This window comes from Anguilla anguilla, chromosome 12 (assembly GCF_013347855.1).
Source record: "Anguilla anguilla isolate fAngAng1 chromosome 12, fAngAng1.pri, whole genome shotgun sequence".
NCBI classification, from domain to species: Eukaryota; Metazoa; Chordata; class Actinopteri; order Anguilliformes; family Anguillidae; genus Anguilla; species Anguilla anguilla.
The window spans coordinates 13,117,766-13,139,916 of NC_049212.1; the positions used below are offsets into that span (position 1 = coordinate 13,117,766).

A 22,151-nucleotide genomic window follows, 5' to 3' on the forward strand; every position below is an offset into this window, starting at 1 on the left:
GGGGTTGCTGCCAACAATGACATCATCACTCACAATACACAGACAGAACAGAAAAAAAAGACGAAGGGGAGGGGCAGTTTGAAATGCCTCATTTAGATGTAAATCAGCAAGACCAAACATACTGTATATGTATGGGAGAGGCTGAAGGTCCCCATGTTTTATCCTCATTGGGAAAGCACCTGAACTGAGAAACTCAGAATTACACTATCCAAACTTGACAAGAAAGGAATGTAGATTAATAAATGTCACAATCACCCACACATGGATACTGCCAAATGCCAATTTATTAACTTACAGTAAAGGCAACATGATTTCCATCAGGGTTGTGGATATTATCCCTTCCCCTCCTAAAAATAAGAAAATATAAAATTACATTTGATTTGTAAAGTACTACCCGCTTAGTTCACATTTTCTTTCTCCCCCAATAAGCTTCCTCCCTCCTTCCAAAAAGGGGGGGGGGGGGGGAGAAAATCTCAGTCAAAATGACAAAACGACTTTGTGATGGTGAGGCCTTGTTGCCATGGTTACTTGGCCTGCACAGCTGAGCACCGCACAAGAGCAGGTTGCCATGGTTATACGTGAAAAGGGGGAAATCTAAATCCTTTCCTCCTCCTTAGTGTATTCTCATGCTGTGTGTGAGAAAAAGGAGGACGCTCTCATGGACCGCATGCACGAAAGGCTGAGAATGTGCGATACGTCACACTGCACCCGATAAGACCAATATTTGTGCTCTAAAATGTAATACTTCACTTTGAAGAACAAAATACCTTTTCCATTTGTGTCTGCACAATAGGCTCAGAATCCCTTCATTGAGCAGTATCTTAGACACCTCAACAGCTCTTTGCAATAGCTATTCCACAGGCAAGGGCACTGTCCTTCCAGTGGCCTTTTTTGTGTGGAGAGAAGCATAAGGGATCTGATTGGTCCTGTTGAGGACCAATGTGAGCTAAAGTGAGCTAAAGTTCTCCTTTCATATACACCAATAAACTGCCGATGTCTGCCTTAGAAATAATCTTATATTAGTCAGTACCGTTTATTGTTAGCTGACAAACTTAAGGACTGGTTTCTCTTTGGGCTGCTCTTTTCAAATACTAACTTCAGTGCACTCCACCTTGAAAGGCTATTTCAAAGTATTCAGCGCATTTCTAAGTCAGTCAGTTAGATGGAGAACAAAATATCTGTTTCTGTAACTAGTATTTGAGGTAATATTAGTTCAACAAGGAAGTCATCTCAAGGCAGTGGAAAATAATTTGTTTACATCAGAAACACAAAAAAGTTCCATCGAGGAGTACACGGAAAAATGGCAAAAATGTTCAAAAATGAAGGGTAAATTTCTTTAGACAGTTCAGAGTCAGAGATGATTTGCAGCAGCCAGAGATTTACTGTATTTTATTGCAAAAACAACTGAAATGAAGTTTGATTTCCCCAAAGCAGTTCCAGACCACACCAGCCATTCTCACATCCTCCATAAAAGCCTGCTTAGATAGCATCCCTGGTGGCCTTCACAAGAGGTGCTGCGTGCACCTGTACTGAAATGAGACTGTTCACACTATTCGCGTGTCTTGCTTTACATGCTTGACTGGTTTTGGGGCAATTACATCTTGCCCTGTACCACAAACAATATTAATAAATACCACACACAACACTTTCTCAGGACAATCATTTTCATTTTTCTTTTCCTTTCATTAGTACTGATTTATTGTGCTCAGGTTTAAGCCTATGGACCGAATAAGCTATCGTTAATTGTATGAACTTGAAAAAATACTTCCAGTTTCTACAAGATGAAAAATGAGAGGCTAAGCCGTTGCTGTATAGAAATGACAACTTCAATGAATATTTCTTTTTCTCGTCCAATGTTTCCCCAGTTTCATAATATAAAAATAATATTTCTATGTTTGTATGCGTATGTATAACTTTTTAAGTGCTGATGTTTCAATGGGTGTAGTGATTGACCTATTTATGCATAAGAACCAACAGAAACATTTTTCATGTTCTCTACAGTAAATTCCCAGAAGGCTGAAGATGTCTGGGAGAATCAGCCGCTCAGCTACACAGACACAGGATAACTACCACACAAAGTGGTATCAGCAAAAATGTCCAACCAGGCAGCTGAAGATCAAGTCGTTTCCCTGTCCACCCAAGGTGAGGTACTGCATTGACCTCAGGGAACAAAGCTTATGAGTCTGTCAATAGACTCCTGGCGATGATCATACGCATTACTTCATTAGTGCCTAAAAAACAGGGTAGAAAATCAGTATGAATTTCACAACGCTTGTTAAAGTAAGTCCTTCAGGTTCTGCATGTATGAAGTTAAAATCTATTGCAATTATCTATTACTCCCTCAACCCAGACCCTGTTTTAAAACCGTTCTTCATAACCAAAGCCTTATCACTTTATTTAATGCCAATGTTATATGCTGAGTACACCAAAATTGTTTTGCTGAATAGGATGAACAATTTTGAAGAGCTCCATTTTAATACGCTGAATAGATACATGTAACTATAATAAGCTAAATATGATATGCTAAATGACTATGATTTAATGCACTAATTCTAGATGTCCAGGCTTTACCTTCCAGTATCTGATGCACTCTGCAGTCCCGCACAAACTGCTGCACAGCGTAGTCTTTGAGATAGCCATAGCCCCCGTGCATCTGCAGCGCCTGGTTACAGATCTGGAGAGTAATAAGGAGGCATCAATGAAGCAGAGACACTGATGCAAACCAACAACTGGAGAGCACAAACATTCAGCAATCACAATAGTGAAGCTAGCTTAGCTGGCTATCAATAGCCAAAGATCTCAATTAGGTATGGCAAGGTATGTCACTCACCATACCTAGGATTCGTAGACCTTTTTTGTTATTGATGAAAAAATATTAATAAGGGATATAATTTTGTCTTTAAATAAAGAGGAAGTATCTTCTGGAACCTACAGGAAAAGTCCAGTACTATTTATGGACACAAAGTAATGGGTCAAAGGTTCCAGTTTCAGATAATGTTCCCCACAGTCTGTATCCAGAGTCCGGATGAACTAGGCTTGCCTAGTCTTGTCTGTAAAAGCCAGAGGTACTTTTCTCTCAAAATTACAAGACCGCTATATTTTACAGTAACTGGAAAATTAAGGACAGTAGAATATTTTACCACTTCCCATGACCTTTATATGACTTTCCCTCATGAAAATATTTCACAAGGACTGTCAAAGAAGGAGCCCTGGAGATACGACCTCTGACCGTTGACCCCTCAGTGCAGGTTAAAGCTCTCCTACCTGGAAGCACTCATCGGTGGCAAACAGCTTGGCCATGGAGCAGAGGGAGACGGCGTCCGGCCGGCCCTCCTGCAGGGCCACCGCCGCCTGCCGCACCAGCAGCCGCGACGCCACCAGCCTGGTGGCCATCTCCGCCAGCTTGAACTGGAGGAACTGAAGAGCCAGAGCAAACCGTGCGGTCAACGCCAAACTCGACCGCGCACTTATTCTCCTCGTAACGATAGGACCATTAATGACCGTCAGTCCAATCACCATACAATAAAGAGGCGCAAACAGCACTCCTAATGTACTGCAATTTCAGCCATTACAATAAGCTGGTAAATGTACCAGCAACAGGCAGGTTCCACTCAGGTTCACTAAACTATTTGTGGTGAAACCTGGACCAGTTCAAACTGTGCTCAAAGAATGCCATTTCCATCCATGATTTAAAAACTTGTATAGCTGCACGGAGAAGGACGGTGCCTTTGTGTAAAAATGCTAAAACGTGGCGCAATGAGCGGCTGAACGTTCTGAGTAATGCTCCCCCGGTAGGGGGTGGGGGCGCTTCTCACCTGATTATTGGACAGCGCCTCCCCGAACTGCTTGCGCACCGTCAGGTGGTCTCTCGCCAGCTGGACGGAGGCATGGGCCGCCCCGAGGGAACAGGAAGCTGGGACAATAGTGGCAGATCGTTACACTGAAGCATGTTTTCTCAAGCACGTTTCAGCTTTACCTTCAGATTATCGAAAGCAACTCTCTCTCCCTTCTTTGGGGCTCCTCCGTTTGGACAGTCACCTCTCAGTCTGGCTCCAGCTCTATCAGTCTAGGGGTCATTAACCCTGCCGTAGGTTTGGCACTCAAAAGCTTGGTGATGCTGGCGTCTTTGGGACCCCAGAAACTCACCAATATTGATCCGGCCCCCGTTCAGGCCCTTCATGGCGATATTGAACCCCTGGCCCTCCTTGCCCAAGCGATTGGTCACAGGCACTGCGCAGTCCTCCAATATGACGGCACGAGTCGGCTGCGAGTTCCAACCTACCTGGTCCAACAAGAACAAATTCTCAGACCCAACACTGCCACCTGGTGGATATTATTATAACATGGTGAGAGCGTCTTTCTATTCTATTACATTGACATCATATTGAAATCTTGATTACGGACAGCTTTATATGCATTTAAAATCATTTAACCCCCAAATTTAACACACAACCAATGAGGGATTACCTACAAAAGTCTAAGTTTCTGAAAGGATTCACAAGTGTCTGAATGAGCAGGGAAGGCTGGTGGCAGTAGTGTGAACAGGAAACCAACCTCTTCCAATTAGCCCATTAGGTTTGAGTGCATGGGAAATGAACCAAACCCCCACTTCCTAATCAGGTTACCTTCTTTTCCTTCTTGCCAAAGCTTAGCCCCGATGTGCCCTTCTCCACCACCAGGCAGGATATCCCCTTGGCACCCTTTCCGCCAGTCCGACACATGATCACGTACACGTCTGTGTCCCCTCCCCCGCTGATGAAAGCCTGGTGCGGAGAAAAATGGGCCTGAGAGTCTAGATCCATGTCACAGCACGCAAGACCACACTTCTAAGTGTAAGTTTCCATCGCCTGTAGCAGAAATGTGCAGAAGAAATGTGTTCAATATCCATCGATCAAGTACCTTGGAACCATTCAGAACATAATGGTCACCCTCTAGCCGTGCAGTAGTCATTAATGAAGCTGCGTCGCTGCCACTGCCTGAAAACACAAGAGGCAATATGGATATAGCAAAAACTTAAACAAGACCACTACTTAGGATACAGCAAGATTCCACTCCTTAAGACAATTCAATCTGAGGCCATACAATCTTTTAATTCAACCGAATATCTAAGTAACCTATATGCTTCCTCTTCATTGATGAGCTAATTTAAACAGTCTTACACATTATTTGCAATTCCAATAGTCTGTTTGGAATGCGAGCTGCCCTATGTGATTTTACACCTGTATTTAAGAGACATACAGTCTATGTTGGATGTCATAAATTGTTCCATTTACATTACTAGTTTAAGCCAGGTGGCAAAATATTTAATCAATTCAGCAAAAATCGCTGTAATTAGTTAAAAGAGTTAATGATTCTATAACCATGACAATATCAGATTAAATTTCCAAGCTTGCAAAATATGAGATTCCATCTAGTGGTGGAAATTAAAATTGTATCAGCTTCTCTACAAATGCATAATTTATGTGGTCAGTGATACTCTGGCTAACTCCACCTCCTTCAACAATCAGAACCAATCGTTTTCTGATTCCAGAAATGACTGACTGACTCACCGGGCTCAGTCAGACAGTAGGAGGCAAACTTATCCATGGAGCAGAGCTCAGGGCAGTACTTCTCCCTCTGCTCGGGGTTGCCAAATGTGTCAATCATCCAGGCACACATGCTGCGGCGATACCCGCAACAAGATCAGGACAAAGCTAACGGCAAAACAGAAGACTGACTTGCTGAATAAAGAACAAAGCAAACTAACTGGCCGTTCCAATATGAGGAGAAACGCTTAAGGAGCGATGTAATCAATGTCCCTGTAAGTAATGCAGCCTGTCACTGAACACCAAATGCAAATTAATTTCTGAACAGTAAAAGAGGAATGTGCAACACAAGTATTAAAAGACCGACGGTCTGAGGGTTCTGAAGCATCACCCGTCCCTTACTTGTGAATGCTGATGTAGGCGGTTGTGCTGACGCAGCCGGTGGACAAGGCCTCGAAGATGACGGACGTGTCGAGTCGGGACAGGCCGGAGCCGCCCACGTCCGGCTGCACGTAGATCCCCCCGAACCCCAGCTGGGCGGCCTTCCGCATGGTCTCCACCGGGAACATTTCCTGGGCGATAAACGTTTCGCTTTTTAATAAGTGCATCCCCCAGCACCGCTAAATGCATGAGGTGAACCAAATGTCCTGTCCTTACTGTATACGTTTTGTGTATAGGATACCAAGTACACAGCACTCATTGCAACGGACAAGGAATTTGCTGATGCCCCAGTAAAAGTTACAGCTTGGTTCTCTTAATATAGCGGAGATCTTTCCCCAGGTTAATGGGTTTAATAATCCACTCTATCTCCAACTCGGCTGATGTGCTGTGGTTGCTGTACTATACAGTGGTGGAGGTTAAGAAAAGCTCCCTCCCTTCAATGTGTTTTAAGATTGTGAAGGGAACATTATGCATGGTGATGTTGCATGCTATGTTGATGTTGCTAGGCGCATTAGCAATTTACATAAAAATTCAGACTACCTTCACTACCTAATTTCACAACACAATCCTAATAAAAATCCCTTGAATAATCCCAGTGTTTTTAAATCTATGAAGGGTTTTTGCCTACTTCACTTACAGTAAATGGGTCCCCCTCCAACTGGTGTACTTTTAGGCAGTTAAGGAACATTTCTAAATGCATTACCGCTGTTAGAAATGCAAAAACTAAATATTATTGTAATTCACTTACCAGTTCTGGCAGAAATGCATCTAAATTCAGGAAATTAGTAAAGTCTTGTAATAATTATCATAATTATGCCCTTCCTGTACAGATTAATTATGGAAATCACTTAATTATTAGCAGGCCAGAGATAGGGGCTGCCTTTAATAAACAATTTATCACTGCAGGCAAAAAAACATCCCATCTGTCACCCCTTTACTTACATCAGCAGCTTCTTATATAGAAGGGCGTAATATCCCCAGTTTTATTATTTCATCTTTTTACCTCATCTGAAGTTTAAGCTGCACTTACATCTAGTAACTCATACAATTCAGCTTGAGTTGATGGACTAGATACATTTTTCCTTCAACTTGCTGCACCGTTAAATGGTAAATGGACTGCATTTATATAGCACTTTTATCCAAAGCGCTTTAAAATTGATGCCTCTCATTCACCAGAGCAGTTAGGGGTTAGGTGTCTTGCTCAGGGACACTTCAGCACGCCCAGGGCGGGGATCGAACCAGCAACCCTCCGACTGCCAGACAACCGCTCTTACCTCCTGACCTATGTCACCCCCATTAACTTCAGAATGCATTCTGTAAATACAGTATATAATCTGACTATTACCACCAGTGTAATCCCCGCAACAGGAAGCCTGATCATGCACTCCCTTTACATAAAGTGACAGATTCAGGTGATTTAAATAATTACTGTCCTATTTCTAAATTACTTTGCTTTGCGAATAATTGTATACTCACAGATAAATGCACAGCTTAAGATCTTCCTGGCTAGCCATTCAATCCTATGTAACAGTCTGGTTTTAGGTCTGTACATAGAACAATCACCGCTACCTCCTTAGTCATGAATGATATTGTATCAGCTTTGGACAATCATCAATTCTGCACAGCTCTTTTTGTAGATTTGTCTAAGGCTTTAATATGGTTGATCATCCCATTCTTTTACACAAACTCCCATAAATTGGTCTCGACACCACAGCTCTCATGTGGTTTATAAACTACAAATTGGATAGATCACAGTGTGTGGTTTTAGGTAGTATACAATCCAAATCATTAAGTGTCATGACATGCCATTTTAGGATTAGTCTTGTTTACACTGTATATTAACGATATTGTACCCTCAAATGTTTTTGTTTTGTATGATAAGTAACCCTATCTCAATGGTGAAGGTCTAGCTGTGGTCTTGACTGTTGGGTTAAAATGTATAGCAGACAGATTTGATAGCACCGCACACATTGAGTATTTAACCTTTTAAATAATGCCTGACACACACTGTCATACAGTGCTTAGCCTGTCACCCACAATTCTAAAAAATACCTTCAGAAAAAGGGTGTGACACAGAGACTGCATGTGATGTCATTACTGACAGTCACAACACACGGCTTACTTTTTGGTCCCACTCTGCCATGTGTGGTGCCATTTCATTGGCTGCAAAATCAAAGGCCACCTTTTGGAATTCTTTCTGTTCATCTGAGAGTCCGACAGAAGCTGTGAGGGAAAAGATAAGAGCACTGTTCAGTTGGTATCACAGTCCGCTTTAACAAATGCAAGTTGAATTTAGGTGTCTTTCAGAGAGTAGCAACAATATTCTTTACATTTGACCAATACAGATGGATTATATTGAGATGAATGGAAGAAGAATGACACCAATGATGTAGGAGTGACTGTAGCTATTGGACTAGCAATTAAAATGATATCCAAACAATTACAGTACATCTATCCGTATGCGCACGGTTCTGTAAAAGCACATCATGTACAGGAGTTAGTATGCGAACATCAGAAGTGTTTCAAAGCTAAAGAACCAGGTTTATGCTCACAGAACAGTGTAAGGAACACACGTTCTTCACAAAAATCGGCTGAACCAATCGGAATCCAGCAAAAGAGCACACCTCCAATTGTAAAGAAACGATTCGCAGAGACCTGACGGGAGCTGAAGTTCAAACAAGCTCGTTGAACGTACTTTGAGGTCACCCACTGAACTAGACCTCCTGTCATACTTAACAAGAAAAATCAGCCAACATAGCTAACGTTGCCAGCTGGTCGGAAAAATTCTGCTCATTTCAATATTTCTGCACAATGAATGCAGCAAATGAACAACTCACTGTCAAGCTGGAGAAACAGGCGAGACGTTTACGGATTGCAACACATACTCAGACAAAAAAACAGGCACCAAACGTAGCTGGCTAACAAAGTTGACCGTTCCAGGACATTCATTATCTAGCTTACTGTCTTAATTGTTACTGCGAATTGCTTAATGTTAAACGGTGGACACTTAGGCTATTAAATCATTCACTCATCCCTAAACTTTCACGCTGGTATTAGTAACTTAACTCGGTAGCTAACTACAGAAACCCAAGTTAGCTAGCTGCCTATCGCCAATAACACAGTGCAGTCAATGCCACGAACGCGTCTGCTACATATCACAGCTTGTCATCGTAGTTACATTTCACGTAGCTAACTTAGCTACCAGGAAAACAGCATATAACCAGCTATTCCGATTATTACAGCTAGTAGTCTTCCAAGTTGACAGTCTCATCGGGCCTAAAATCTAGGTAACTTGCTCATTATTCAAGAAGTACGATTCATTCACTATCGCCGGCTCCCGCATAAAACTCAGTGCTAGCTTGGTAACGTTAGCTAAATTCATTTAAAGCCTTTCAACTTACGATCGATACAAGCTGCAATCCCTCGCCTTTGTATTCTGTTAAATATTAAACGACGACTTCTCCCAATATACGACCCCAACCTAGTTACTTTCGCTATGTTTCCTGCTAACGCCATGATACCAGAGGGCAAAGCTAGCTCACTTGCTACAGCCAAATACACCGTGACATCTCGGGTAATGTAGTCTCGTGACGCTATTTACGTCACCTTCGCTGCCTGGACCAGTTCCTATGTGCGCTCTGGCTTGGACACGTGAGTGGATGAGTGAAGGTACAATTTCAAGCGCGGGTAAGAATATGGCGTCTGTACGTGTTGCTGCGATTTATAAGTGGCAGCAAAAGACAGTTTAGCTGCTTTGCTTGTGCATTAAAAGCCAAAGCCGAAGCCCGAGATTAGCAAGCAGATTTTGACAGACTTAAAGTTAACTGTGAGTATGCCAGACATAAGTTAGCTAGCTATTGGCGTCATGATCAGGATATGCGCTGTGTCGCATATATCGATTATATAGCCTGGGTGTTATGAGGATATGTCGATTCATTGCATAGTTGATACATAACACCATGCCATGTGGCAATGCTCTAACGAGGTAGCTAGATGGTTGGAAAGACTGCTTTCTCTCTAGAAGGCCCTTATTAGGGTCTTCGATAACAAAAACATAATTCTTCTTTCCAACAGAACATGCCACCCAAGAAGAGGGCCCGAGGTAGACCTGTGAAGCCAAGTAAGTTTCCACCTTAAATTGTAATTGACGAGCTTTCATTTGCAAAGCACTTTAAATTAAACATGAAAGCAGTCACCGTCCAATGGATTAAAGAAGGCCTGCTGTATCAATCTCCTTTTCTGATGTCTGAATTTATGTTTTGAGTTTTCATATCTCTGCTGCGCTCAGTTAAGACTGGTGGTTTGGATTGATGTGCAGCAATGTGAAGTCAGAATAAACAATTTTATCATTCCTTCTGTTCACCTGACCATACTTAGCAGTCACTTATGCCAAAATTATTACTAAGAAGGCTTGACACCTTATGTTGACATCCCTGCTCATTGAGAAAGATGAACTCATTTGCTAAATGCACATTAATTTGTTTCAGCTGCAGAACATGGTGAATCATGTGCAGATGATATCACAGAGGAGGCTGTCAATCCGAAGAGGAAGACATCAAATGCAAAGGGTTCTGTGAAGAATAAGGCAGATGCACCAGTTGATAAAATTCTCCATAGTTTCTGGCTGATGAAGTCTGAACCAGAGAGCCGGTTTGAAAATGGAATTGATGTGAAGGTAAAACAGAAGGAAGTAGCCTACATTTTTTTTGCCATTTTGTAGTTTTTTGGAGGAATATGTTTAACCCAACTTGTTGATGTTGCAGTTTGGAATTGAGGACCTGAAGGCTCTACCCAATCAAACGGGATGCTGGGATGGTGTTAGAAACTACCAGGTATGAACCATTAATTCAAAACTACAAGCAAGTTGTTCATCAATGGCATGTGTCTGTCTTTTTGCTTTGTATTTTCTGCATAGGTTTAGGGAAAGAGGGGGAAAATTAAGTTATATATTTTTTAATATGTTGGTTTCCCTCTTCTTGTTTGTCATCTCTCGACTTGACACGCTCAGTCAAGGAGTCACTTTCACACTGCGAGACAAAAAAACCCCTGCTGATCAAAACCCTTCCTCCCTGTGTGATGCTATGGGGCTGGTTACCATGGTGCCTGTGGCAGTGTCAGATTTGATACCAGGGATCTGTAGGGTGTGTCTGAAATGGTGTCTAGTTCTGGTCACACTGAAAGCCAGTGTTTTAACAGGATGAGCCATTTGCCTCAGAGGGAAAGATCATCATTGTCTAATGGTACTTACTCCTCTTCTGCAGGCTCGAAATTTCATGAGGGACATGAAGGTTGACCAACAAGCGTTCTTTTATCACAGTAACTGCAAAGAACCTGGAATTGCTGGGCTAATGAAGGTGAGCATAAACGTGTTTCAACTGTGTTTCCACTCAACTTTTTTCCATGAGTGTGCAGTAACATTTGAAGTTACTGCACACTTATGCAGTGATTCCCAAAAATTACTCTCATTGTAGCAGTTTTCAAATTCCTGTGAAATATAGGCCTATTTGAATATGGAATTGCAGAGGGAAATGTTGTGATCTTGGTAGCAAACAGTAGTAATAATGAGCATAATGTACATGGAAATGATACACCCTTTTTTTTTTTTTTTTTTTTTTTAAGGAAACGTGGTATACTGTTCTTATCTATCTTGATGATAAATGAGGTCCAGATAATGAGATGGTTGGAATAATGGATGTATTGCACTTTCTGTAAAGGAAAGTAATTATAAATGGCACATCTTGTCATTAATTTTTTTCCTTGTGTTTTCTAGATTGTGAAGGAGGCCTACGTGGACCACACCCAGTTTGACAAGAAAGATGCTCATTACGATGCCTCCAGCAAGCAAGACAACCCCAAATGGTTTATGGTAAGGGCTCAAAAACAAACCGGTGTATTACTAAAGAGTCAAAACAGAGAATCCATAAACGAAACAGCTGAAATACCTCCCTGTACTGTTTCAGACCCATACATCTCAAATCCAGTGTCTAGGGCTTAACCTCTTTGTGCACATACCAAATCTACCCAATCCTTGCCCATTTAGGGGGTACCTTATTTAATGCTTTATATCTCCAGATGTGAGCATCACAGAAACTTGAAAAATGGCTTAAATGAAGCGAGACATTTCTTTTGTTTATTCATAAATTTGTTCATTTATTCGTTTATATTCATAATTTAGAAAGAAGAAATAAAGTGCAACAAATGCAGTTGTCTAGGCAAAAAAGCAAAAATGAATTTCCTCTTTTGAAATGAATGAAATACTGAGAGATCCCATATATAAAACAGGTTAAACTATCCATGTCCTGGATCAAAAACTCCTTGACCACAAGTGCGTAAAATCCAAAGGCAATATATGACCATTCAGTCTTGAAAGGGACATTTCTACACCAATGGTAAGGTTGTTTATTTATTCCATATTTAGTCGCAGATACTGACAGTAGAATAACATGGTAAAATTTTTGAAAACTTTGTATGGTTTATTTTGTTATTCAGTGAGCAGCGTTTTCACTGCTGTATTGGCATATTTTAGGGCTATTGTTGGGTTTATGTTGTTGCTATGATGGACTACAAATTTTTAGTGGTGAAATAATATTTTTTATGAATGCCCATATGGACACTATTTTCCAGTGTGTCATGCATGGGAGGTGTAGTTGCAGATGAGACTGCAGGGAGGGGGTGCTTGGTAAATGCACGACCAGCGCGACAAGCTGCGAAACTCCGTATTCGGCACAGTTGTCCTGAATCGTCTATTAGTAAAGCCGGAACACAGAGTTTTCAACTCATAGTTTGGTTGCAGGAGCACTGAAAGTCTGAGGTGGCCAATCTCAGGACGCCAGCATCATGGCCATTAGGGGATTGCACCGGCTAGTTAAAAAGCTTCTCATATGTTTAAAAATTAATCAAAAGACAGGGTGAAATTTTGTCAGGAATCTAATTTAATGAGGAATGCGCCGGTAAAGGTGGGACTGATTGGCTGGGATTTGCGCGCAGGTGGACGTGCAGTTTGAGAGGATGCTACGTCGCTTCATTCCGCTGTCTGAGCTGAAGAAAGTGCACCTGCAGCACAAGGCCAAAGGCGGGGCTCTGAAGGACATGGCCCTGTTCACCAGGGCCCGACTCTCAGTGCAGCCACTCACCAGGGGTACGCAGTGAGCACAGTACCACATACTGCATGCATACATATGTGTTATCCAGACCTGGGTCAAATAGGTATTTGTTTTGGATTCAAATACTTTTCTGTGCTCTGTTGAACTTGCCTGGTGTAATTGAGCCTGCCAATATGACCAGAGGCGGGGTTTGCATTTTTTGAGAGTATTTCATTGGTTCTAATACACCAGACAAGATCAGTAAAGCGTAGAAAATTATTTTAATCCAAAACAAATACATATTTTACCCAGGTCTGGTGTTACCACATACTATGAATGGTATTTATTTAGACTTAGGGATCGAATCGGCCCAGTCGGTTTATCAAAAATATTTATAGGAATTTGTAGGACTTTTTTTGTTTTTTTTTTGTTGAAAGTACTCATTGAAATAATGCCCTGCATTTAAAACGTAATTTAAATGTAATTGTTCTCGTGTTTTCTCCTCTTTTTAAAGTCAAAATCCACAATCCACATTCCCTTAAAATATATTTTGTAGTTTAGATATGAAACCTCAGAGGGACCAACTTTTTTTAATATGACAGGAATAATTTAAATAAATACATAAATAAATAAAGACCTTAAAACACTCCCCCAAACACTAATGTGGTAATGATGTGCAGATGAACACACTTCCTCTTTTTGAACATTTCCTTCTCCCTTTTCTGGCTTTCAGAAGAATTTGATTTTGTCCTGAGCCTGGAAGACAAAGAGCCTCTTTGAATGTTCCTTTTCATCACATCTGCAGAAGACTCTGCTGTCTTTGGCACTCAGATCCACCTGGTTTGGATTGATATCTCAGCCAGGTGTGGTAATGCCAGATGAAGACCAGTGGGCCTTATTTACGTTCATAAGAAAACTGAGCTTATGTGCTGTCGCATTGCATAGCTAGGCTTTGTAAATCTGTACATAGTAACACAAGCATTTTGCATTTCAGACCTTTGTGGAGGTAATTTTACCAGATTCGTTATAGTAACCAGATTAAACTACAGTAACTATAAGCTTCTGTATTCATTCCTGCACTTCTTGGCGATAGTAGGTAGGTTTCGGTTGGTGATCAGAAGAGGCATGCCTATGGATGGAACATCTGTTGCCATGGTATTTAAATAGGTCACACTGTTTAGTAAATATTAAGGCAACAAACTGAAACATTTAAGTTTTGACAGTAGACACGGAATGTTAGGTGTTGAAACGTTAAGAAAATACTAACAGCTAGTCAGTGGAATCTGTGATTTTACAGTTAAACGCCTCTGTATAATGTGGTATGTATTTTTTAGACAATCCCGAGGTAAGAAAATACATATGTAATATTGGAGTATTGTTATTTTTGTTCATTACAGCAGTGACTACTTCTCTTGTACTGAAGGCTTTACGATGCCCCACTGTCTGGTGTTGAGTTCTGACCGTGCCAGGACTGGCCAGTGGCCCATCTGCGTGGCACATAATCAGCCGTAGTGTTGCCCAGGAGTGGAGGGTGTCGGTCAGCAGAACAGGCCTGGCTTCAGTGTCCAGCGGTCGTCTTGTTAATGGGGTGCTGTCTGTGCCGGCTGTGGATGCCGCGGCAGGCTGGCAGCATGTGCTTCAGAGGAAGTGGTGTCTCTGTCCCTGTCCCAAACGTAGAGGCGGGCGAGGACGTTCAGTGATGAGATGGACTCACGAGTACAAGCACTAAAAAAGTCTGGGATCAAAATGGATTGCAGGTGCAGTAAGGAAAGGCAGAGGACTACAAGGTGAAATTTCGTTTATAATTTCAAAAAAGGAAAGAATACCTTTTCTTTGAGTCTTCAGTTAAAACACTGTTTCACAGTTAAGCAAAGTGTGAAAAAGAACAGAAGCACAAGGTGCAATGAGCATCTCATTCTATGATTCATATTTAGTAGGTGTCTGCTATATCAGCTAAACAGAAATATGAAAATATTACTCCATCCCTAATCTAGCTCTGTTTCCAAGCTGATGACGTAATAGTAAGAAAAGTAATGGACAAAAAGTAAATGAAATAAGTAAACCCTTTTAAACTTCCTTAGAATGACACATTCGAGTGAAAATTTCAGGCTGCACTTTGGGGCAGAATTATTAGTCTTTAATTTGTTTTGAACCATGAAAATTAAGACCATGTGATGCTTCATAAAACATGAAACTCAACATTATAAAAATTTCCTCAGAAACGGATAGTCTCCACTTGATTTAACCACAACACAAAAATGTTTGAGGAACAAATGAACCAAGTGTTACTGTGTAAGATTTAAACACAAATGTTCAAAACGGTTACACTTGCTTAACAAGATATTAAGGACAATACACTATGTGGTTAGGTTAAACAAAGATCCTATATATTTATAAAGTGGACAACAAACAGTTATATTTATTAGTGCAAAAAATACATAGCTTATGAGGAAAATTGTTACATTTCTTGTAACAACCATTTTGAAAGAGGCTAAAAGGAATGTAATGAATGTGTCATCCAATAATGGAATATTTTCTTCACACCAGGGACTACAGCCTTTTATGGGCAGTTTATAGTTTGGCGATGTATGACTGGCCAATGGACATCACTACATGTTCACCAACATCCAATCATCTGTCCTTGTTGACACTGAACGCTGTCGATCATAAACGACAATAGAATGCATTGCTGTAGTGGAGTTATTTGCACCAGAGATCGTTTGATAAGTAGGGCCACAAATTTGTCATCTCTTGTTTTCTCACATTGTACTTCAGTCCTCCGCCAGCTAGGGGTCACCATAGCTTCTTGATCAAGCCCATTCTCAAACAATCATCCCATTTGCACCACCTCAATAACCTTCCAGGTAAGAAGTTCTAAGTAACTGGCACAAATTAGGCACATATGATGACTGACAGCGATGTTTGCAAGTGACACTTACATGTTAAATAAGTTTGCTAACTTACTGCTGTAATTGTGGACATGCTGCATTGTTTTTAAATGTTGTACAGGGGCATGGTTTTGTTAGAAGCAGTGAGAAATGCCCAGATTTAAATAATATAAAATTTAACTTACACAAAAAAGATAATTTATAAATAATTTCGAATGAGCTAATCATGGTCTTAAATCGACTTTAAGTAGAGTGTCTTAGTGCTGAGCTAAAACAAAAACCTGCAGCCACACCAGCCCATTTCAGATAAGATTGGACACCCCTGTTTTGTATGGATGCGTTTTTATTTTTACTGCAGTGATACTCAATCCTGGTCCTGCAGAGCCTGCAGGAACAGATTCAGACCCAAGAAACCATGTGACCTGAGTTACTTGTGTAATTAACTGCTTTATCTGATCAACTGCAGTGCTACTCAAGTGCTGAGTAACTGCAAAAGCCAGACCGTGCGGCTCTATCACCAGTAGTGAGGACCACTAGCTGAAAGGCATGCTTTTCATTGCATTTAAACTACCATCCATGTTCACTTTACTTCCTGACTCTCCCCATATTATATCAGCTCATTGTTTTTATTATAAAGTCAACTGCACAATTAGTCACTTGACTGTGCCGTGGGAGTGCCTATGGGGACCCCTGGAGGATAACCAGTGGGTCACATGGTGGCCCTATTGATAAAAGATACAGTACGTCAGCAGATGCAATGGATGACTGCGTAACTCTACCTGTGGTGCTACGTCTGCATTTTACAGCATCTGTTGTACTTTGCCCATAATCCATAGCGCAGCCATTCACAATGAATGGAAGATTTGCTAATTGTAGCTACTGATCATTTCTATGTGTGTTATGGCTAATGTTTACACGTGACTAGTCTGCTAAGACCATCTCTGTTTGCACTTCGTGCTAAAGATAATTGTTTTGAACAAGACTAGAACGTTGTATAATGTATATCTGAGCCAGCAGCAGTGTCAAAGTTCAGTACACTTCAAGGCTTGGCGATTGACGTAACTGTCATAGCGACAACCGCAAATCGTCCTTCACTCTTGTATAAACCAAAAGTCATTGCAACCGACCATGAAATCAATGTGATAGTCGATGGTGACATCAATCATACATCACAGAACTGTAAACTGCCCTTTAAACTCCAAAAAAATTTGAATCCTACCCTCATTTGCATATCGAGGCCTAAAAGCCTGAATAGCCTGAATCTGAAGAGTCTTTACATTTTCCCTTCTGATCAGGGTTGCGTTTGTGTGAAATGAAGCGATGGCACCCTAAAAACACTGCTTCACGAGGGAGAGAGGCGGCGTAGTCACTGCTGGACACGAAGGTACACAGTGCTGGTTCACGGGGGGGTGGGGGGGGTGAAATGTTGCAGCTCAATCACTTCTATACAGATTTAATCACAAAAGGCAGTGAGACGGGAAATGCTGCTTGGTTTCTCCTTTCACAGAGTATCCTGTGGTCTTCTCTCCTGTACAGGCCTATCCCTTTATGTAGTAGATATGTTTAAAAAAGAGGAAAAACACTGGGGGCCACAGAGCCCTCACATTGACCTTCCAGAGCACATCTGTGCACGCTCATGCACGCTCACACACACAAGCACACAGATAAAGTCTCTTGTTTCTTGGAGGGGAGGGGGGGGGGGGGGGGGGGGGCGGGGGTGTTGGGGAAGGTGGGGGGACAGGGCGTTAATTGCTGTCCCCTTTGGCCTGGGCCGGTGGCTTCTCAGCGCTGGGCTGGCCCTCGAAGCGCTGCGACGCTATGCTAGCCTGGTGGGACATGCTCTTCCTCACGACATCCCCTTTCCGCCATAGCGTGATCTCCTGCGAAAGAGACGGGAAGAGCTCAGCGGTCCGTCACAACACCATGCACGACGCTTTCTCTGTTCTACATTAAATTACATTACAGGCATTTAGCAGACGCTCTTATCCAGAGCGACTTACACAACATTTTTACATAGCATTCATTTATACAGCTGGATATATACTGAAGCAATGCAGGTGAAGTACCTTACTCACGTGTACAATGGCAGTGTCCTACCTGGGAATCAAACCTGGTTCAGCTGGCGTACATGTAAAGCAGATGCCTGACTTAAAGCCTGCAAGCTGACTGGTCTTCCCCACAGCACACACAGGCTGATCTGCTGTACCTGCTGTTTGAAGTAGCGTCTCTCCTCCTCGTCGATCAGCACCAGGTTGAGGTAGTAGCGCACTGAGAACTTCTTATTGATGTCCCTCATGGTCGGGGTCATCTCGTAACCCGCCAGGAACAGCCGGATTGGGATCGATTCTCCTAATAATGAGAGATCAGAGTAGACGGCCAGCTCTCTCCTGGTCTGCATAGACTTAGGGGGCCTGGCTTCCATTGACCTTGTTCTAATGTGACCCAGTATTGAGTGCTGTGCTGCTCCAGTGCTAACTGATTTGAGACTTTTAGACTAACTTGTGAAACTGAAGAAGATTCGCACATAACGTGTATCCATCAAACTGGGGCTTATACAAAGTGGTTTATATAGACATTGCTAAAGGAAAATCGCCAAATCTTGCTGATGTGCTCTACAGTTGTTTCCAATTTTTGTGTGCAAATAAATACTGTTTTGTGCATTTGTACTCAACTCTGAATTACAATGAAATGTAAGTGCCTACTTTTTCCATGAAAATATCTCTCGTGTTTTCTCATGAGTCAAAGTTAAGGACAGCTGTTGACTGGATACAGGCTTTAGATACAGATTCTGGATACAGACTTTTTAAAATAAATTGGTTAATAGCACTCCCAGTTACCTCTCACTGGCGCTCCATCCATAATCTCGTATTTGGCAATGGTGTCGTTTTCGTGGTAAACGTTGGGACCCGTGCCTGTCGTTTCCCGCTTGATGATGCCGATCTCCATGTGCTTTATCTTAATCCGCACCAACAGGAAGTAGATCTTCCCAACTATGACGTCCTTCAGGTGATACCTGCAATTTTTCCCCGGAAAGTTTTGAAAGACAAAAGGCTTTGTTAGGAGGGCGAAAGGGTGTTCTGTTGTTAGTTTATTCATAGCTAGACAGGAAGCACCGTGAATACATTAACATAATAACAAGGACTGGGGATTTTTAAAGTGCAAGGAAAATATTAACGAGCATCCAAACTGTATTCCTAGATTAAAATCTCTAGCTTTTAACTTGCATTTTTCATCTTGCACGCCTTAATCCAGTGTCTGCTTGAAACTCACTTGGATTTGTTGTATTCAAACTCGATGTGAAGACAGTCTTCGATCCCCACTTCCATCTTAATGGAGGAGTTGAGCTCAGGGTATGTACTGAGCGTGTGCACAACAATGTCCGTCTCTTTGCTGATGTCATTCATCCTCCTGCTGATTGTTGCCCGTAAAAAATACCTGCAGATAAAGTGACTGTAGTGAGTGAATGTAGCCTATATAACAATAATAATAATAATAACAAGTTTGTATATGGCTCCATTTTCAATTGTAAGACTTTAATTTCTTGCTTCAGAAAGTTTAACCCAATTGTTTAAATTTTTTTTTTTTTACTGCTACCAATTTTTGCTTTCTTACAGTATAATGACACATGCAGATAAACAAAAAGTGCTACGAATACACATCCAACTACAGTTTATTTCCGTATTGAAGATTTCAATCTCCGAGGGGTCGCTGTGCTTACCGCAGTTTGACATTCTGCCCTGTGTAAGACTCGTAGGGTTTTTCCACGTGCGTGAACTCAAAGTCAAACGTCTGCGACTGCGTGAGTTCACCGGGCCGGGCCAGGTCCTTCACCAGGGACACAAACTCGTGGTGGTTCCCTCTGTCATAGTACAGTTCTGCAGACATAGGAAAACAACATTTCTGTGTTGATATAGGCATTTTATTGTATGAAAATGGTGTGGTATCGCGTGTGTGCGTGTGCTTGCGTGTGTGCATTCTTTGTGTGAGTGTGTGTGTGTGTGTGTGTGTGTGTGTGACAAAACAAAACGGAAACACCAATGCAAAGTTACTTACTGTTAACTAATGTAATATCACTCCACTTTGTGTTTATGCACCATTGATTAAACTAGCCGCTCACAATTGGTTTGCCTGACACCTCTAATTAAAACCTGGCAATGCATTTTTGAGTGCTTGGTTCCAATGGTAAAGGGTTTTTTCCTGGTAAGGTTTTGGTGCATTCGTTCCCTCAGAAGGTAATAAATGCACCAGAACGTATGCTGTGGCCTTCTCAGTCACCAGTTCAAGCATTTATGGGAGATTGCGGAACAATGTCTGACAGAATGTTTTCCACCTCTATCAACAGAAGTACTCCTCTTGTAGAATTTCACACACTGCTAGATTATGTGTCACAGTGACCAAGTGAGTGAGTGAGTGAGAGAAAGAAAGAGAGAGACCTGCTCCATTAAATGTATAACGGATTAATGACAGCAACACCCACTGAGGAGGATGTAGGTAGCTTCTGGAGATTACCCATAGAAACAGTTCGCCTACGTTATTTCCTATTTACTAGGCAACGTTATTATATAGAATATTGTGCTTGGCTAGTTAATTTTTGGAAGATGTTAAATTGCATTCTGTCAATGCATAATATTCCAAAGGAGTCCAATATGCGCAGCGCTCATTAATTCAGGTCTATTTTTAAACCATCCAGCTAATAGCTGATCAGTTATGCAGCATATTTCCACGGATCACCGCACTAGAGCTTATGGACCACCTGTGGTCGGACCACAGCTGGATGACTGCTGAAATTGTAAATTAGTCAGCTTCCCAGAGATGTACTATATAAACCGGATTTTTAAGTTCTCATCGGTAACATAAGTAACACACACTTGGTACGGTTGTATGGCTAGCACTCACGTTAGCGATTTCCACGCTGAAAATGGGCCTGTCTTTCGTGGCTATAATGGCCACTTGTACTCACCGATCTGTCCAATGAATTCGACCTTGATGCCTTGATGCTCAAGTCTTTTCCCCGGACTCTTCAGTGTTACATTGACTTTTCCGGACACCGTCTCACCATCATAGAACAGAAAATATTTGTCCTTTTTCCCATCCTCTGTCTTGTGTTCCACTTTCTTCCGCGTTTCAGCATCATTCAGAACCACATCAATTTCCGCACTCTGACCAAAACTAAAGAAGCTCATCACTGCTAGCGAACTGACCAGAATTTAGGTCTTCCTACTCAGCTAGCTGTAGCTAGCAAGCTCGCTATGCTTAGTCACGCATTTGTTTGTAAATTCACTGTAAATTCTGAGAGGCAGGAGTTTCAGATCAAACCTCCCTTGCTCGAAAGATGAAATGCGTTCCTTTATGTTTCCGACTGCAGGATGAGCTTGTTAACGTTCAAAGTACAGTATTGATTCCGTAGCTTATCCTCGCCGTGCGCATGCGCGCGGTGGTTGTTGGGAGTATGCTCTGCGAGTATAGGACGTTTTTTCAGGATTTTTTTTTTATATCCAAAAAGAAATGTAATGTAATATCTGCATATGAAACCAAAGCAAATTCTTCTAAACACTCGAATACAGCTTTTCAACTGGCAGCTGCAAGAAAAAAAATAGCACAATATTACGACCAGACTACTGAGAACCAAATATGAACTAGTTAGCTAGTAGTAAAATATTATTTTACTGCTGAACATATTCGATTCAAAAGGATTCGTATTCTGAATAAAACACATTTTTATTACACATCCAGTGAAAGTAATATTTTTTGCTGAATAAAACACTTCTGCAATTTTGGATTTTTTATGTGCTGGCCATCTTCCGGAATTTGAAGCAATGTTGTTTCAAAATAAAAGTATAAGGCGAATAGCAACTGGACAACGCGTCGGCGCTGAAATACATTATAGTTGGTTATTGAAAGATCAGCCACAATTGACATGTACTGACATGTTTATTTTATAATATTTTCAAGGCAAGAATCCAGCATAGTTTGCCTTTAACAAGAGAGGGGGGAAACTGGTCTTACTTCTATTTTGAAATGTGCTCTACTGAATGTAGATCCCATGTGTCGCCACAGGAGGGCAATCTTTCACTTTTGAAAAGACCAGTGAATTACATTGATCTACTATAAATTGCTGATAGTTACGTTAATATGCAGGATCTGTTCCATTATCTGTTTACAATGAAATCTTCTCTTTCGAAAACGACAGAAGACTATCCCAGTGCTGTTTAGCC

At 41.5% G+C, this 22,151-nt stretch overlaps 3 protein-coding genes across 4 annotated transcripts; 1 reads left to right on the top strand and 2 right to left on the bottom strand.

Annotated features, from left to right (window-relative positions):
- Window positions 1-1,374: 1,374 nt before the first annotated feature.
- On the bottom strand, window positions 1,375-9,517 carry acad8 (acyl-CoA dehydrogenase family, member 8). Its single transcript, XM_035385194.1, has 11 exons — window positions 9,368-9,517; window positions 8,089-8,189; window positions 5,928-6,097; window positions 5,550-5,659; window positions 4,900-4,976; window positions 4,626-4,763; window positions 4,147-4,282; window positions 3,816-3,913; window positions 3,265-3,417; window positions 2,572-2,674; window positions 1,375-2,231 (listed from the first exon to the last, which is right to left on the bottom strand). Exons 1-11 carry the CDS (start codon window positions 9,480-9,482, stop codon window positions 2,176-2,178), a joined length of 1,257 nt encoding a protein of 418 aa, XP_035241085.1. The 5' UTR covers window positions 9,483-9,517; the 3' UTR covers window positions 1,375-2,175.
- Window positions 9,518-9,575: 58 nt separating this feature from the next.
- thyn1 (thymocyte nuclear protein 1) lies at window positions 9,576-14,454 on the top strand. Of its 2 annotated transcripts, none has more exons than XM_035385197.1 (8): window positions 9,576-9,653; window positions 10,041-10,086; window positions 10,454-10,641; window positions 10,730-10,798; window positions 11,228-11,320; window positions 11,737-11,832; window positions 12,954-13,104; window positions 13,782-14,454. In XM_035385197.1, the coding sequence occupies exons 2-8, from the start codon at window positions 10,044-10,046 to the stop codon at window positions 13,826-13,828; spliced, it is 687 nt and encodes a 228-aa protein (XP_035241088.1). In that variant the 5' UTR covers window positions 9,576-9,653; window positions 10,041-10,043; the 3' UTR covers window positions 13,829-14,454. The 2 variants fall into 2 exon arrangements, with proteins under 2 accessions (XP_035241088.1, XP_035241089.1); XM_035385198.1 differs by lacking the exon at window positions 9,576-9,653 and adding an exon at window positions 9,654-9,792 and having other exon boundaries at window positions 13,782-13,828.
- Window positions 14,455-14,836: 382 nt separating this feature from the next.
- Window positions 14,837-21,368, bottom strand: vps26b (VPS26, retromer complex component B). The gene is made up of 6 exons (XM_035385195.1): window positions 20,897-21,368; window positions 19,655-19,811; window positions 19,207-19,371; window positions 18,774-18,949; window positions 18,143-18,285; window positions 14,837-17,816 (listed from the first exon to the last, which is right to left on the bottom strand). The coding sequence occupies exons 1-6, from the start codon at window positions 21,117-21,119 to the stop codon at window positions 17,682-17,684; spliced, it is 999 nt and encodes a 332-aa protein (XP_035241086.1). The 5' UTR covers window positions 21,120-21,368; the 3' UTR covers window positions 14,837-17,681.
- Between the last annotated feature and the right edge of the window lie 783 nt (window positions 21,369-22,151).